This window comes from Myotis lucifugus, unplaced genomic scaffold (assembly GCF_000147115.1).
Source record: "Myotis lucifugus unplaced genomic scaffold, Myoluc2.0 scaffold_108, whole genome shotgun sequence".
Classification (NCBI taxonomy): domain Eukaryota; kingdom Metazoa; phylum Chordata; class Mammalia; order Chiroptera; family Vespertilionidae; genus Myotis; species Myotis lucifugus.
The window spans coordinates 1,747,629-1,762,815 of record NW_005871156.1 but is presented as its reverse complement, the minus strand read 5'-3'; the positions used below and the strand labels follow the sequence as shown (position 1 = coordinate 1,762,815).

At 40.1% G+C, this 15,187-nt stretch overlaps 1 protein-coding gene across 4 annotated transcripts in view; it reads left to right on the top strand.

The window, feature by feature from the left end:
* The window catches only part of APLF (aprataxin and PNKP like factor), a 60,051-nt gene that overhangs the window by 15,451 nt on the left and 29,413 nt on the right, over positions 1-15,187 (top strand). For 3 of the 4 annotated variants that reach the window (XM_014459393.2, XM_023757446.1, XM_006092984.3), the window contains exons 3-5: positions 7,255-7,427; positions 10,702-10,849; positions 11,100-11,229. In XM_014459393.2, the coding sequence (XP_014314879.2) occupies positions 7,255-7,427; positions 10,702-10,849; positions 11,100-11,229 (451 nt within the window). The remainder of the gene's footprint in view (positions 1-7,254; positions 7,428-10,701; positions 10,850-11,099; positions 11,230-15,187) is intronic. The other variant, XM_023757447.1, reaches the window with a different exon arrangement.

Here is a 15,187-nt window from a genome sequence, read left to right as displayed (position 1 = left end):
GACATCACTCTGGCATGCCCGGGAGCCCTTGGGGGATGTCCACTTGCCAGCGGGGAGCAGGCCTAAACTGCAGTCGGACATCCTTAGCGCTGCTGAGGAGGCAGGAGAGGCTCCCACCACCACCACTGTACTGGCAGCCATCAGCCTGGCTTGTGGCTGAGCAGAGCTCCCCTGTGTGGGAGCACACTGACCACCAGAGGGCAGCTCCTGCATTGAGCGTCTGCCCCCTGGTGGCCAGTGTGTGTCATAGTGACCAGTCATTCCCAGTCTTTCTGCTGTTAGGGTAAATTTGCATATTACCCTTTTATTATATAGGATAGAGGCCTGGTGTATGGGTGGGGGCCAGTGGTTTGCCATGAAGGGTGTCCCGGATCAGGGTGGGGGTCCTGCTGGGGGTGCCTGGCCAGCCTGGGTGAGGGGCTGAGGGCCGTTTTCAGAATGGCCACATCCCCTTCAGGTGGGGGTCCCCGCTGGAGTGCCTGGCCAGCCTGGGTGAGGGGCTGAGGGCTGTTTTTAGGCTGGCCACACCCCCTTCAGGGTGAGGGGGTCCTGCTGGGATGCCTGGTCAGTCTTGGTGAGGGACGGATGGCTGTTTGCAGGCTGGCCAAGCCCACAGTGGGGACCCTCACCCCATGAGGGTGTGGCCATCCTGGGTGAGGGGCTGATGGCTGTTTGTAGGCTGGCCATGGCCCCCAGACACCCAAGCTCCCAGTGGAGTCTGGCTGGAACCAGGTATCTGGAGTTTATTTATCTGCTATAATTGAAACTTTGTTGCCTTCAGTGGAGGCCACAGCCAGCCAGGGCAGGCAGGAAGCTTGGCTTCCTCCATCGCCAGGGCAACCAAGCCTCCTGCTTGCCCCAGCTCTGTAGTTTCTTTTTATAGTTACTTTTTAAACAAGCCACCCCCATCTTGGTTGGGTTAATTTGCATATAATCACTCTGATTGGCTGGTGGGCGTGGCTTGGGGACATAGCAGAGGTATGGTCAGTTTGCATGTTTCTCTTTTATTAGATTAGATAGTTTCAATTAAATTCCTATTCCCTTGAAATAGACTTATTTATTTATTCATCTATTTATTGTAGCTGTACCTACAAGGTGCAATTTAGAGAAATACTAGTATTGAGAAATTCTAAAACTGACTTTTTTTTTCTTTTTAAAAATTGACTTTGTTAATAGAAATTTTAGAGATCTTGAAAGTAGTGAGAATGAGGAGAACAAGTGATTTCTAGTTCATTTATTTTAATGTACACTATATGTTTTTATTAGCTATGCTAAAGCAATTTAAATATACAAGTGTAATAAAGAGTTGAGAGATAAATTTTAGCTTAAAACATTATAAAATTATGTAAATGAATATAGCAAATGTTTTATTATGAAGATCCCTTCTGTATACTGTATGCTTCAAATTATGTTTAAGTGATTAAAAATATTTTCTGCTCTCCTTCAATTTAGAAAGCTAATCTAATAAAAAGTAGCTTTGACTATGATAGATGAATGCAATTACTAATTACTAATTTGTACTTTTATATTTGTGTTTTCTCTCTCTAATATTTTCCTCTAAAAGTCTCTACTGTTAGTAGTTCTTGGAAGTAGTGCATGAGGAGATAATATTAGCTCATGAGAAGATAATGATTTTTTTTTCAAATTTAAGCTAGTCTGATATCAGCAGGGAGAAAATACATTATAAAGGCCAAATGATAATATTCTCTATAAATGACTTTATCACCAATGGTTTGTTATGTCCTCAGGGTGAACTCATGGCTGTCAATGCTTTTATTTCATTTTAATAGAATCTTACTCTTTTTGGTTCTTGGTGATCAAGAGAAGTTACATATATATAAAAATTGTAAGATATATTTTTGTCTTCATTTGGTATCGATCCTCAAAATATACATATTTGGGTGATTGTGCTTTTTCTATTGCGCAATAAAATTCTTGAATTGTGATTGTTTTTCTTCCCATAAAATTTTGAGTGTACTTATAAAATAGCTATACAATACTGCAGTAGCTTTTCCACAACTTTTGCAAAAGAGAGAGAATTATTTCTAAATTAAAAAAATAACAACATTGAAAATAAGAGGAACCTATTTTTTTGGGTACAAAGCAATCTTTCATTAATATTTGATGATAACTCCAAGAGTAAACTATAGAAAATTGACTATATTTTAGTTCCATTTATTCAGGGATAATGTATCTTTTGCACCAATTCTACAATAATAACATCTCTTTAGGTTCACCTTTATAATCCCAGGGATATGTTAAAAGGCACACAACAATGATATGATTCTGATATGGCAGTTCATATCTTCCATTCACTGTGGGCTTGGGTTTGCCTGCCCTTGTCTGCCTGAGGAATCAAAGTTAAACTAACCTCATTGAAGGAATTTGAGAGACTTCCATCTTTTTTAGTCTTGGAAGAGTTTGAATATTCAAAAAATTCTTTAAAACTTGGGTCTGGTTTTCAGAGGGATTCGAAAGATTTTTAATTATTAATTGAATTTTTTAAATATTATAGGTCAAATTCAATCGTCTTTTCTTTTTATAGTTGCTTTTTAAACAAGCCACCCCCATACACACATAAACATCCATTTTTAGAAGTGTTGTTTATATTCTTAAAGATAATTGTCAATTTTGGCGCAAATCTATTGGCATAAAGTATAGTATTTTATTATTGTCCACGTTTTCCTTTATATGTAGTTATGTCATTGTTTTTCTCCAAATTTTTTGTATGTGCATGTGTATGTCTTCTCTCTTTGTATTTATTAATATTGTTAGATTTTTAAAAACTATCTGTTGAACTTCATGTGTGGCTTTTTAGTTGGAGTGTATATAGTTTAACATTGATTTTTAAAACATATTCAATGAATTATATTGATTTAGGTATAAGTTATAGGACCAAACATTAGAGTTTTTGGACTATTATATTTTGCTCTTAGTTCTGGGATTCCCCATATGAATAGTTTTAGGAAAAGAAAAAGGATGATCATAGACCACACACATTGGTCTGCTTTTTTTGTGGCTGAATTTGCTAAATGCTTGATATTTAACCTCCTAAAATTTAAATAAGCGCTTTAACGTAAAAAAAAAATACTCAAACTGAATGTTTTCTTAACTTTGGGTTTGTGATGCATTTTTAAAAAAATTATTTTTATTGTTGAAAGTATTACAGATGTCTCTCCATTTCCCCCTTTTGACCTATCTATCCCCCCTCCCAACCCCTAGCCAAATGTAATTAATTTCCTTTTAAAAGTATTTTATGTTTTCTACTCTTAGAATTTTATACCTTGTATTTAATGTTTGTAAATTTAGAACTATACCATTATTTAATGTTTAGAGATTCATCTCAGTTTCTAAAATACTCATGAGTAACAACATGATCATATCTTATAAGAGGCAAACCTCACTGAACGAATGTTCAGTGTTCTAGAAGAAAGTAATGTACATTCCTGCTTTGACTATTGCCCCTCCTGTTACCCAATATTGCTGACTCTGGTGACCATGGCATACTCAAGGAAGGGGAGGCTTCCCTTAAGAGGAGTGATTTTCAAGGAGTAATAGGAAGTGATCCCAAGCCCAGCAGTGTGCACAAGCTCAGAACCTGGTGGCTTGTCATGCCTTGTTGCACTCAAAATCTCTGGCCAGAGAGCCACTTTGGGGGGTAAATTAGGGGTGACTGCCAGCATAATGAACGGCTTCTAAACATTAAGTTTAAATTAGAACTTGATTTAAAAAATGAAACATTCACAACTTTTTTAGGAATATGGTGCATCACTGCATCTCCATTCCTATGTAGTCTTGTGCATGGTTTGAAAAATGATCCTGATCAATAAAATAATTGCCTACTAATTTGTATAGCCTCTATTTTAAATTTTTACCTCTATCCCTAATCTCTAAATTTAATTTTACTGCTTGCTTTTAACACAGATTTAAAGAAAATACAAATGTTTTCAGTTACAGGTTCCCCTAGGGGTCTGATGGCCAAATCCTCATGAAAGTAAATTGCCAGGACTAGGTAGATTACATTCATTCTAAATTTCAACATTGTCCTTTTTTTCTTAAATAAAATTTGGGCATATTGGTAACAATGCTTAGTATTTTCCAATAACAGCTTTTGTTGCATTGCTCCCTGTTCTATATTAGTATCTCCCCCCACCCCCCTGCTTGGTTAAACATACTGTTTGGACAGTTCAGCTTTTTTTCTTTACAAGTTGAGCTAAATAGTTTCTGGGTTTCTTTCCCCAAATTTCATGGTTCTGTGGTTAGTTTAAAAGTATGTTATGATATTTGATGAAGTTATGTAGAGTGAGAAAGTTACTTGGGGGTTTTGAAAGCCAGGAAGCTTATGTGCCTAGCTGCTTGCTATTGGGGGCTTTTTAGAAGATGAAAGTGATTATTGTTTAAAAATTTATCTTATAGAGAATGGAATTGAAATTGTTTTAGTGGTGAATCTATTTAAGTGACTCAACAGGTAGCATTTTTAGTAAATACATTAGATTTTAAGCCTCACTTCTTATAGTAAACTCTTTGGAGCCATTCCTGATATTATTCACTAATGACTGATAGTTGAAATATTGATTCTTCCTGCTATTAGAGACTTCTGTGGTAGGTACAGTTATATGCAGCCATAGACCTGACAGTCTAGTGGTGATTTATCAGATGATTATAGGTAACCTTTGAACTTATAGGATAGGGACTGATTCAAACAATTCATACAGAGGGTATGATAGGATAAGACATGTTTTATCACAACATTCTAGACTTGTTTATATTTTCCTTAGTTTATATTTTATACAGGCTTACCATTTTTAAAAAATGAAAGTGAGTAACCTAAGAAAAGACAAACATGCAAATTGACCATACCTTTACTATGCCTTAAGCCACGCCCACCAGCCAATCAGGGCAACTGCAAATTAACCCAACCACGATGGCAGCTGGCAGCTACGGAGCTGAAGCAAGCAGGAGGCTTGGTTGCTCCAGTGATGGAGGAAGCCAAGCTTCCTGGCCAGCTCTGAGCTCCACTGAAGGCAACAAAGTTTCAATTATAGAAGATAAATAAACCCCAGATACCTGCTTTCAGCCAGCCGTGGCCATGGAGCTGGAGTGAGCAGGAGCCGGCTCTGAGTTCCACTGAAGGCAACAAAGTTTCAATTATAGAAGGTAAATAAATCCCAGAATAAAAAGAAAAAAAGGAGAGGCTGGGAGCTTCCATTGCCGGTGGGCTTGGCCAGCCTGAAAACGGCCCTCAGCCCCTCACCCAGACTGGCCAGGCACCCCAGTGGGGGCTCCCCACCCTAAAGGGGGTGTGACCAGCCTGCAAACAGCCATCAGCCCCTCACCCAGGCTGGCCAGGCACCCCAGCGGGACCCCCATCAGCCCCTCACCCAGGATGGCCAGGCACCCCAGCGGGACCCCCACCCTGATCCAGGACACCCTTCAGGGCAAACCAGCCGGCCCCCACCTGTGTACCAGGCCTCTATCCTATATAATAAAAGGGTAATATGCAAACTGACCCTAACAGCAGAAAGACTGGGAATGACTGGTCACTATGACACACACTGACCACCAGGGGGCAGATGCTCAATGCAGGAGCTGCCCCCTGGTGGTCAGGGTGCTCCCACAGGGGGAGCTCTGCTCAGCCACAAGCCAGGCTGATGGCTGCCAGTACAGCGGTGGTTGTAGGAGCCTCCTCAGCAGCACTAAGGATGTCCGACTGCAGCTTAGGCCTGCTCCCCGCTGGCAAGTGGACATCCCCCGAGGGCTCCCAGGCTTCCAGAGTGATGTCTGACTGCCAGCTTAGGCCCAGTTCCCCAAGGAGCGGGCCTAAACCAGCAGGTGGTCATCCCCCAAGGGGTCCCAGACTGCGAGAGGGCACAGGCCAGGCTGAGGAACCCCCCTGAGTGCACAAATTTTTGTGCACCGGGCCTCTAGTATTTAATAAAAATTTTAACCAAGTATACCAATGGGGGGAAATATTTGTTGTGGAGTAAAAAGAAAAGGAAAAGATACATTTCTAGAATTTCAAAATACATTAAAAATGGGCCTATTATAAACTTCCTTAATATTCCTATAATGAATATATTTTATAGGAACAGAAGTTTTTACCTACTGTATTTATAGTGAATTCTAATCTGTTCAAATTCAGGATGAATAAAACATACCTTAACACCTTCAGATGTTTTAAATGGTTGGGATCAGAAAAGGTTTTAATGTACGAAAATATAATTTTATCTCAAGATACTTGAATGAAATATAAATAGAAAAACTGGAAATGTTCAGCCCAATCCCGGGGTGGTAATTACCTTGTTATACTGGAGAGGTTGTTGATGTCTCTAGAAAGTCTCACTTAAATTGATGAAGCGGATGGATGGATGGATGGATGGATGGTAAGGGGAGTTGCTTTATCTAAGATTCTATTTAAAAAACCCAAAGATCTGCATTCATGTAGATTGCTTTGTTATACACTAAAGCTTATTTATTTTAAAAGCTTCATCATATTGATGACAAAAAGGCTATTTGCTCTTTGGAAATAGCCACTTTCAGCTTGATTCTAGTTGGAATTTTTAAGGTGTCTTTCAATAGGTCTTAATTATGAAGGGAACTTCATTATCTTTAACATGGAAGCTTTTGGTGGCAAACATAATTCAAAGTAATGGATATTGTAACAGTTTTGACATTGAGATATATTTACTTCTTACAATTTGAATATGGATGATAATCTCATGGTGGGATTTTATTCAAACAAAATAAGATTCCTCCATGAGAAGCTTAAAATCCCCACAAAAAATAATTATGCTCTTTGAGAGATAGGATCAAAACTTTCCTTCTCATAGTTTCTAATCTTTTAATCATAGTAAGAAATTATTAAGGGAAAATAAGTGGAAAAGAAGCAAGCCATTTCCAGGGGATTGGTGAATTTTGGATCTCGAAGTAAAGGGAGTCAGTTTCCATACTGGAGAAATTTTTTTCAAGTTTCTCTTTTTAATTTCAAATTACCTCAAGCAAAACAGAGTATCTTTTAACCAGTTAATTGATAACTTTTTTTAATTATTATTCTTAGAGAAATGGGAGGTATATTACAGCTTTTTTTGTATGAATGGATAAAAATTATGGTACTTATAAGTTCCAGATTTATTAGAATTTTAAGTTTCTTATACACCTAACTTATTATGATATTAAAATTTTGTATCAGTTAATATTCAGTTGTATTTTTTCATAATTTTGAGTTACAACATCACTGTATTCTTTCTTTGTTAGATACACACAAGTCCATGTTTTTATCAGTCTTCTGAAAAGAGCCAGCTCTTACCATTGAAGACAAATCTATGGCACTGGTTGAACCCTGGAGATAGTTTTTCTTTGTTTGTTGACAAATACATTTTCCGTGTTTTCTCTACGTATTCTGAAACAGAATTGGAATGTACTTTAAGGTAAGATTGCCTGATGAAATGACATTAGGTAATGGTATTTGTAACCTAATTCCTCAGCCATCCGCAATTGCCTCAGGAGAAACTATTCTAGTATTAAACTGTATTGGCGATATAGGAGTTACATGGTGTGTGTGTGTGTGTGTGTGTGTGTGTGTGTGTGTGTGTGTGTGTTTCCAGAAAACATTTGGAAATTCATGCCTCAATAGTGATTGTTCTCATATGTGGTGTCTTTTACCATTGTGTTCAGAATGTATTTTCCATCTAACAATAACCAGGATAGTTAATTTGAAACTCACTATATTTTCTTAATCTTTTTGTTCACTTTAAAGTTTTTATTTTATTATGTTTGTTGTTGAAAGTATTACAGATGTCCCCCTTTTTTCTTTATTAAGATATTAATCTTTGACTTAGACTAAAGTTGCATAACTTTTATTTCTTATAAAAATAACAGAAAATATAAAATAGGGAAACTGAGGAAATGAGGTGTTATAATAAACATCTGGTGTAAAATTAAATTATATAATACATAAACTGGACCTATAAAAGTAGAATTATATACTTACTTCAAAAATCAGAAAAATGCTATACATTTCTATTTTAAGCAAATTATGACCATTGCCTGATAACTCATATACATTATTATATGTAAATTTTAATTTTTATGTCTATTCAAATTAGCTTGTCCCCTTGGTGTGAAAGATCAGTGTTGTGCCTTCAGTCAGATTGTGAATTTTAAATTGTTTTGGTATTGATAAAACTGAAAATAGAACCCACTTTAAGAACACTCTATTTTTTCAGGCTATTATGAAGAGTATTATCTTGTATGTTATTGCTATCAAGCCAAATGTGTTGAAAGAGGTAGTAAATATTTTTTATATGTTTTGGTAATTATGTGCTTAATTTAGGGTAACCTAAATTTTATATTAAAAATTAAATATTCTGGTTTTAGTCTGCTCTTGTAAAAGTTCCTTCAGGGTGTTGATTTCACTCTTAGCTTTTTTTCCATTTGTGATTTGGAGTTTTCAAATACTCCCATCTATATATATAAAAGGATAATATGCAAAGTGTCCCCTTGGGAGTTTGACCAGGAGACCGGGAGTTCAATCGCTCGCTATGATGTGCACTGACTACCAGGGGGCGGCACGAAATGAAGTAAGGCCCTGGCCGGCAGCCGGGGAAGGAAGGCCCGGGCCGGCAGCCAGAGGCCCCGATTGGCCCTGATCGCAGGCCAAACCTAGGGACCCTACCTGTGCAGGAATTTTGTGCACTGGGCCTCTAGTGATGATATAATGATTTCGATGTGCATTAATGATTTTCATTTTTTTTACTTTGGTCCCCATTATGTAGTAACAATAGTTGAAAGACCATTTGCTTAAAGATAAGTTAACTATAATTTCTATTTTTAGTTTTAAAAATATTTATCACATATGCATCATTCAATATATGATTCAAAGCATATAGCCCTCCCTTTTGAGCATTTTGGCAATATTTGATTCATTTCAGAATGTTTTTGAGTTCATTGAATTTAACATTTGAACAAGCAGAATAAAGATGAACCTAAAATGCTGAATACTTTCTCAAAAGGGGCTATGTCCAGAAGCAACCGTAGACAGTATGTAAACAGACATCCATGGCTATGTTTCAGTAGCACTTTATTTACAAAAACAGGTAGCAGGTTGGATTTGGACTAAGTGTTGCAGTTTGCTGATTCCTGTATTAGAGTAAAAGCTAAGTTGCTTAAAAAATGACCTCCAAATGCAGTGCTTAAACAAGATAGAACATTTTTTCTGTCACACAGTGGTCCAGAGTTATAGGCATGCTCTCCTTCATAATGTAATTCATGTTCTCCAGCTAAGGGAGAAACTCTGTCATCCTCAATATATATCTTTTAAATTAGTTTCATTGTTGGTGTTGCCAGTTGGTAAGGTAAGAAGGAAATGAGGAAGAGAATCCAGGACAGTGTCTTGCACATATCATTTCCATTTACACCCCTAGTTCCCCAAATTAGGCTCATGGCTATACAGAGTTGCAAGGAAAGCTGAAAAATGTGGTCTTCAGCTAGGTGGACATTGTTACAGATGCTTACTGACCAGTGCCATTCCAACTTTGCTGTCTGTTATGCCAGTAACATCCACTTAGCCTCTGATGTTTAATGCTAACCACAGGGCCTGCGCAATTCTAGAATCCTGTAATCTCCATTGATACTACGGAGCCCTGTTTTTTGGCAGCCTCCCCTACCACCAAAACTGACCTGTAGAGGCAGCTACCATTGAGCTACTCAACACTGTCTCACTAGTGTGTACCTTACTGCTTAGTGTTCTGGGTCCTTCCAGGGAACATAGCCAGCTGGTGGATTCTCTAGTCTTATGTAAGAAATCCATTTCAGCATGCCTCTTTGGGATAGCATTCAACTGTCTGTATTAGTCCCACTCCTGCACCCCTAGCCCCTGGAAGCCACTGACCTGATTTCTGTCCCTATAGCTTTACCTCTTCAGAATGTCATATAAATAGCTTGTTTGACTTAGCAAAATTCTTTGAGATGCATTCATGTTTTGTACATACCAGCATTTCATTCCTTTTTATTTCTGAGTAGCATTTCTATTTCCATTTTCAAATTTTCAAAAAGATAAATTTGTTGGATCATCTCTATGCATACATAAGTGATAATGATGCAACAACTTTGGATGATCTTATCACATTTGCAGCAAGTAGGAAGTAATTGGTCTGCTAGTATGTTCCACAGGTGATCATGTGTCGGAACATTTAGCTTTCAGTCAGGCTGCATGTTTGGGGAGATTTCACAAGTGGCTGTACTGGCCAGAACCCCAGTAACAGTTATAGGATTTTATTTATTTTTTCTCCAAGGGCCTAACTAACTTAGCTGATATATTTGCAATTTGCATTTTCTCTTTGGATTCTGCATGATGATCTTAACTTTTATGGACTATCTGGACAAATACTAAATAAGTAAGTAGCTCTTAAGCCTTGAGAGAGATGACTGATCCCCATCTGATAAATAGTTGTGGTTCCTAGGCCCAGGATTTGGAAAGATAAATGTATTTTATGGTGATCCTGTGGTCAGAAGACAAAGAACATGTTCTAGTTTAAATATTTTATTCTATTATAGTATAATCTGCTTTTTTGTTCTTCTAAGTCTGAGAAAAGTAGCATAACTCATTATTTAGATGTACTTGGGAGACTTACATTTATAATAACAAATAACAGCAGTTTTAAATTCAAATGATAAATAAATGATTTTGATTTTATTTTCTAGAAATAGTCAAATGCTTGATGAAGATGAAATATTGAACGAAACACCAGAATCATCCTTGGTTAATTTGCCTGATGAGACGACTGGTGCCCCACAGCTGGAAGGAAGCACAGGAATAGCGACGACCCAGACTTCTACCACAAATAGTGTGGTGAGAAATTTAAGATCTCATCCATTTATAACCTGCCCCTTAAATTATTTTGAGGAGAGAAAAGACAACTGAAATTAGGCACAACACTTCACCTAGTAGAGATCATGAGTGTCTTTGAGAAATTTGACAATTCAGTCCATAATTGCAGATGGGTATTTTTATGGTAGCTTTCTACAAAGTAAAAAAATTTACAACTTCATTAAGGGAGCATGCTTATTTTTGGTAATTAGTAAGATAGGTGATTTTTTAGTCTTTCGCAGGTGAATGCGCAGGCATCAGTAAGCAGCAGTCCAACCCCGCCCAGAGGAAGAGAATCCTTCCAGCGTGGATGTTAACAGATCTGGGTGATCAAAACCTCCCAGCTCCAGTGACCAGTGGAAGTAGGTTTTGTTTCAAGCAAACATTAAGCAGAATTTGAAAGTTTTTATGAACAAATGAAGAGGTGAATAACATAGCTTAACATTTTTTTAGATGTGTACATGAACTCTAATTTAAAACACTAGCTATGCTATTTATTAAACATCCTGTTGATTATTTTTTGATTTAACATGTGCTAGACTTACCATATTAACAGATTTTTAAACAAACCTGTGCTGTCATGTCTAAGATAAAAGGCCAGCACAGTAAGGGCTTTATAAATTAATATAATTTTTAAAAAGTGCTAGGCACATGATGTTATGTGCTGGAGGATTTAAGAAGAGGTGACCTCTGTCCTAGTATAGCTTACAGTCCTGGCAGATATTACAATGATTTATGTCATCTGCTGGGTATTCCCATTGATTTAAGATTATTAAAAACGCTTCTGCATTGTCTTATTTAGTCAACATTTTATTTGCAACTTTTCAGTCATCTCAGGTTCAGTTTCTTATCACTGCTTGTTTTCTTCATTTTCCTTTTATTCTCATCTAGTGACTTTCTGTTGGAAATTGGAAATTATAAATGATGTCGAGCTTTTGATTTTATGTTCCTCTGAGTAGGTATTTTTGTTCTAATAGACAATTAATTTGGTCTGATAGGCTATTTTCTTTGAATAGGCAATTAATTCAAGCCCTAAATTCTGTTTTCCCCTGTGTAGACAGCAGTTACAGTCTCTGCTTAGTTCTCTCAACTTCTAGCTGCTGCTTTTTCTCTGGGTTCCAGGGCTTCCCCCAGGCCATGTAGTGAGCTATGGGTTGATTCTATGCATTGATTTTGGTTTTGGTTCTCTGTGAGTTTCTTTCTTTTAGGATTTTATCCCTAGCTTTCTACCGGCTCCACAAGCCTCTAACTCTGTCCTATGAACAGGTAAGCCAGTAAGGCTGCAGCTTTCTGCTACCTGTGAATTGGGAGATGCTCTCAGGAAAGAGCCAAAGTTTACAAACCTCACAGGTTGTAGTGAGTTTTCCAAGCTTAGATTCTTCTCTACTTTTGCCTTTTGGTCACTCTCCAGTATCTTCAGATAGTGGTTTTTATATATTTTGTCCAAAATGTTTAATGGTTTTGTTTGGGATGATTAGTTCTTGCAAGCTACTCTTACATTTTACCATGAACATTATCTTTTATAAAATAACTAGAGGCCCAGTGCACAAAAATTTGTGCACTCAGGGCTGGGGGGTTCCTCAGCCCAGCCTGTGCCCTCTCGCAGTCTGGGACCCCTCGAGGGATGACCACCTGCTGGCTTAGGCCTGCTCCCCGGGGGATTGGGCCTAAGATGGCAATCAGACATCCCTCTGGCAGCCCGGGAGCCCTCGGGGGATGTCCACTTGCCAGCGGGGAGCAGGCCTAAGCTGCAGTCGGACATCCTTAGTGCTGCTGAGGAGGCAGGAGAGGCTCCCACCACCACCGCTGTACTGGCAGCCATCAGCCTGGCTTCTGGCTGAGCAGAGCTCCCCCATGTGGGAGCGCACTGACCACCAGAGGGCAGCTCCTGCATTAAGCGTCTGCCCCCTGGTGGTCAGTGTGTGTCATAGTGACCAGTCATTCCCAGTCTTTCTGCTGTTAGGGTCAGTTTGCATATTACCCTTTTACTATATAGGATAGAGGCCTGGTGCACAGGTGGGGGCCAGCTGGTTTGCCCTGAAGGGTGTCCCAGATCAGGGTGGGGGTCCCACTGGGGTGCCTGGCCAGTCTGGGTGAGGGGCTGAGGGCCATTTTCAGGCTGGCCAGCGACTGAAGCTCCCAGCCTCTCCTTTTTTTCTTTTTTTTTTTTATTCTGAGATTTATTTGCCTTCTATAATTGAAACATTGTTGCCATCACTGGCACTCCCAGCTCTGAGGCCACAGCAGGCTGAAAGCAGATATCTGGGGTTTGTTTAGCTTCTATAATTGAAACATTATTGCTTCCGGAGCTCAGAGCCAGGCCGCGGCAGGTGGGGAACCTTGGCTTCCTCCATCACTGGAGCAAGCAAGCCTCATGTTCGCTTCAGCTGCATGGCTGCCGGCCGCCATCTTTGTTGGCAGTTAATTTGCATATCACCCTGATTAGCCAATGGGAAGCGTAGCGGAGGTACGGTTAATTACCCTTTTTGTCTTTTATTAGATTAGATAGCACAATTGTATATTTATTTTAGTTGATATTACTACCTTTACTATTTTTAATATTCAGCATAGTGGTCACAGAAATCTTCTAAAGTTTTTGATCAAGTATGTTGTGGACAGCATAATGCTAGTTTGGATTGTAGGAGGATCGGAAGAATGATAATGCAATAATTAATAAATAATAATCCTATATAATAAAGAGCTAATATGCTAATTAGACCGAACAGCAGAATGACTGTCTGGACGACCTCCAGACGACTGTCTGGACGATCTTCTGGACGAAGCCAGGGCTGCAAGGGCCGAGCCCCTTGCACGAATTTTGTCCATCGGGCCCCTAGTACAATAATAAACTCTGTTTTTGTACTCACAACTGTAAACCTACTTTTGCCCCATCCTGTATTTATTTTATTTCCAGCAATATTGCTAAATGATCTAATTAATTATAATAGTTTTTTTTAGCCTCTTGGATTTTCCAGCTGTGTAATCATATTTATAGAATTATGACATTTTGGCTCTTTTTTTTAAAAAAAATATGTTTATTGTTGTAAGTATTACAGATATCCCTCTTTTCCCCCCATTGACCTCCTCAATTTCACAACCACCCCAACCTAGGCCTTCATTGCAATTTTCTGTGTGCATGGGTTATGCATATAAGTTTTTTGGTTAATCTCTTCCCACTCCACTCACCTTCCCTCTGAGATTCATCAGTCTGTTTCATGCTTCTATGACACTTCTGGCTCTTTTGATCTACCTACTGCTTCTTAAATTTTTCTGACCTTATTTCATACTAGAGGCCCGGTGCACAAAAATTTGTGCACTCGGGGGGCGGGGGGAGAGGGGTCCCCCAGCCCGGCCTGTGCCCTCTTGCAGTCTGGGACCCCTCCCTTGTTACTGCCCACCTGCTTGCTGCTTCCTACCGCTTGGCTTGCTGCTTCTTAGTGCTGCCACGAAGGCCTTGGGTCTGCTGGGTGCCGGGCCTGTGGGTTTGTGTCTCTGATACCCCCAGCAGCCCCAGCACCTTGATGGCGGGGCTTGGGGCTGAGGGTCTTTGATCAGGGCCCCAGCAGCCCCAGCACCAAGGTGGCGGGCCTTGGGGCTGCTGGGTACAGGCCCCCGTTGGCGTGTTTGTGTCTTCTATCAGGCCCCCAGCAGCCCCAGCAGCCCCAGCACCACCTAAATAACTTAAGGGAAACTTTATTTAGTCTTCTTTTAAAAGCAATCTAGTTTAAAAATGAGTTGCAGTTAAGACAGAACAAAGAACATGGTACCTAAGAGTGAGATAGACTGACAGAGGAGAGGCTGGGCACTGGTCAGGGGCTTACATGCCAACTGTTCTACACCTGGGAAATGATGTAAAATCGGTTTCTTTAGTTTTCTGCTTAATGGTCTTCTCCAGCACTGTGGTCAGGGGAGCCGCCTTCCAGCCCGTAGCCTGCTTCTCAGAGTCGGAAAATTTCGCCATAGGCCTCTGCCTAGGACAGGACCTCTGCACCCCCAGGGTGCATAAACACACAGGGCTTCCATCAGGCTCCGCTGATCCCGGGGCGGGAGGCCTCTTGGCTCCGCTGATCCAGGCGACCGGGAGGCCTCTCGGCTACGTTGATTCTGGGGCCGGGAGGCCTCTCGGCTCCACTGATCCCGGGGCCAGGAGGCCTCTCGGCTCCGCTGATCCAGGCGGCCAGGAGGCCTCTCGGCTCCATTGATTCCGGGGCCAGGAGGCCTCTCGGCTCCGCTGATCCCGGGGCGGGAGGCCTCTCGGCTCCGCTGATCCAGGCGAAACGGGAGGCCTCTCGGCTCCGCTGATCCCAGCCTGGCTGGCCG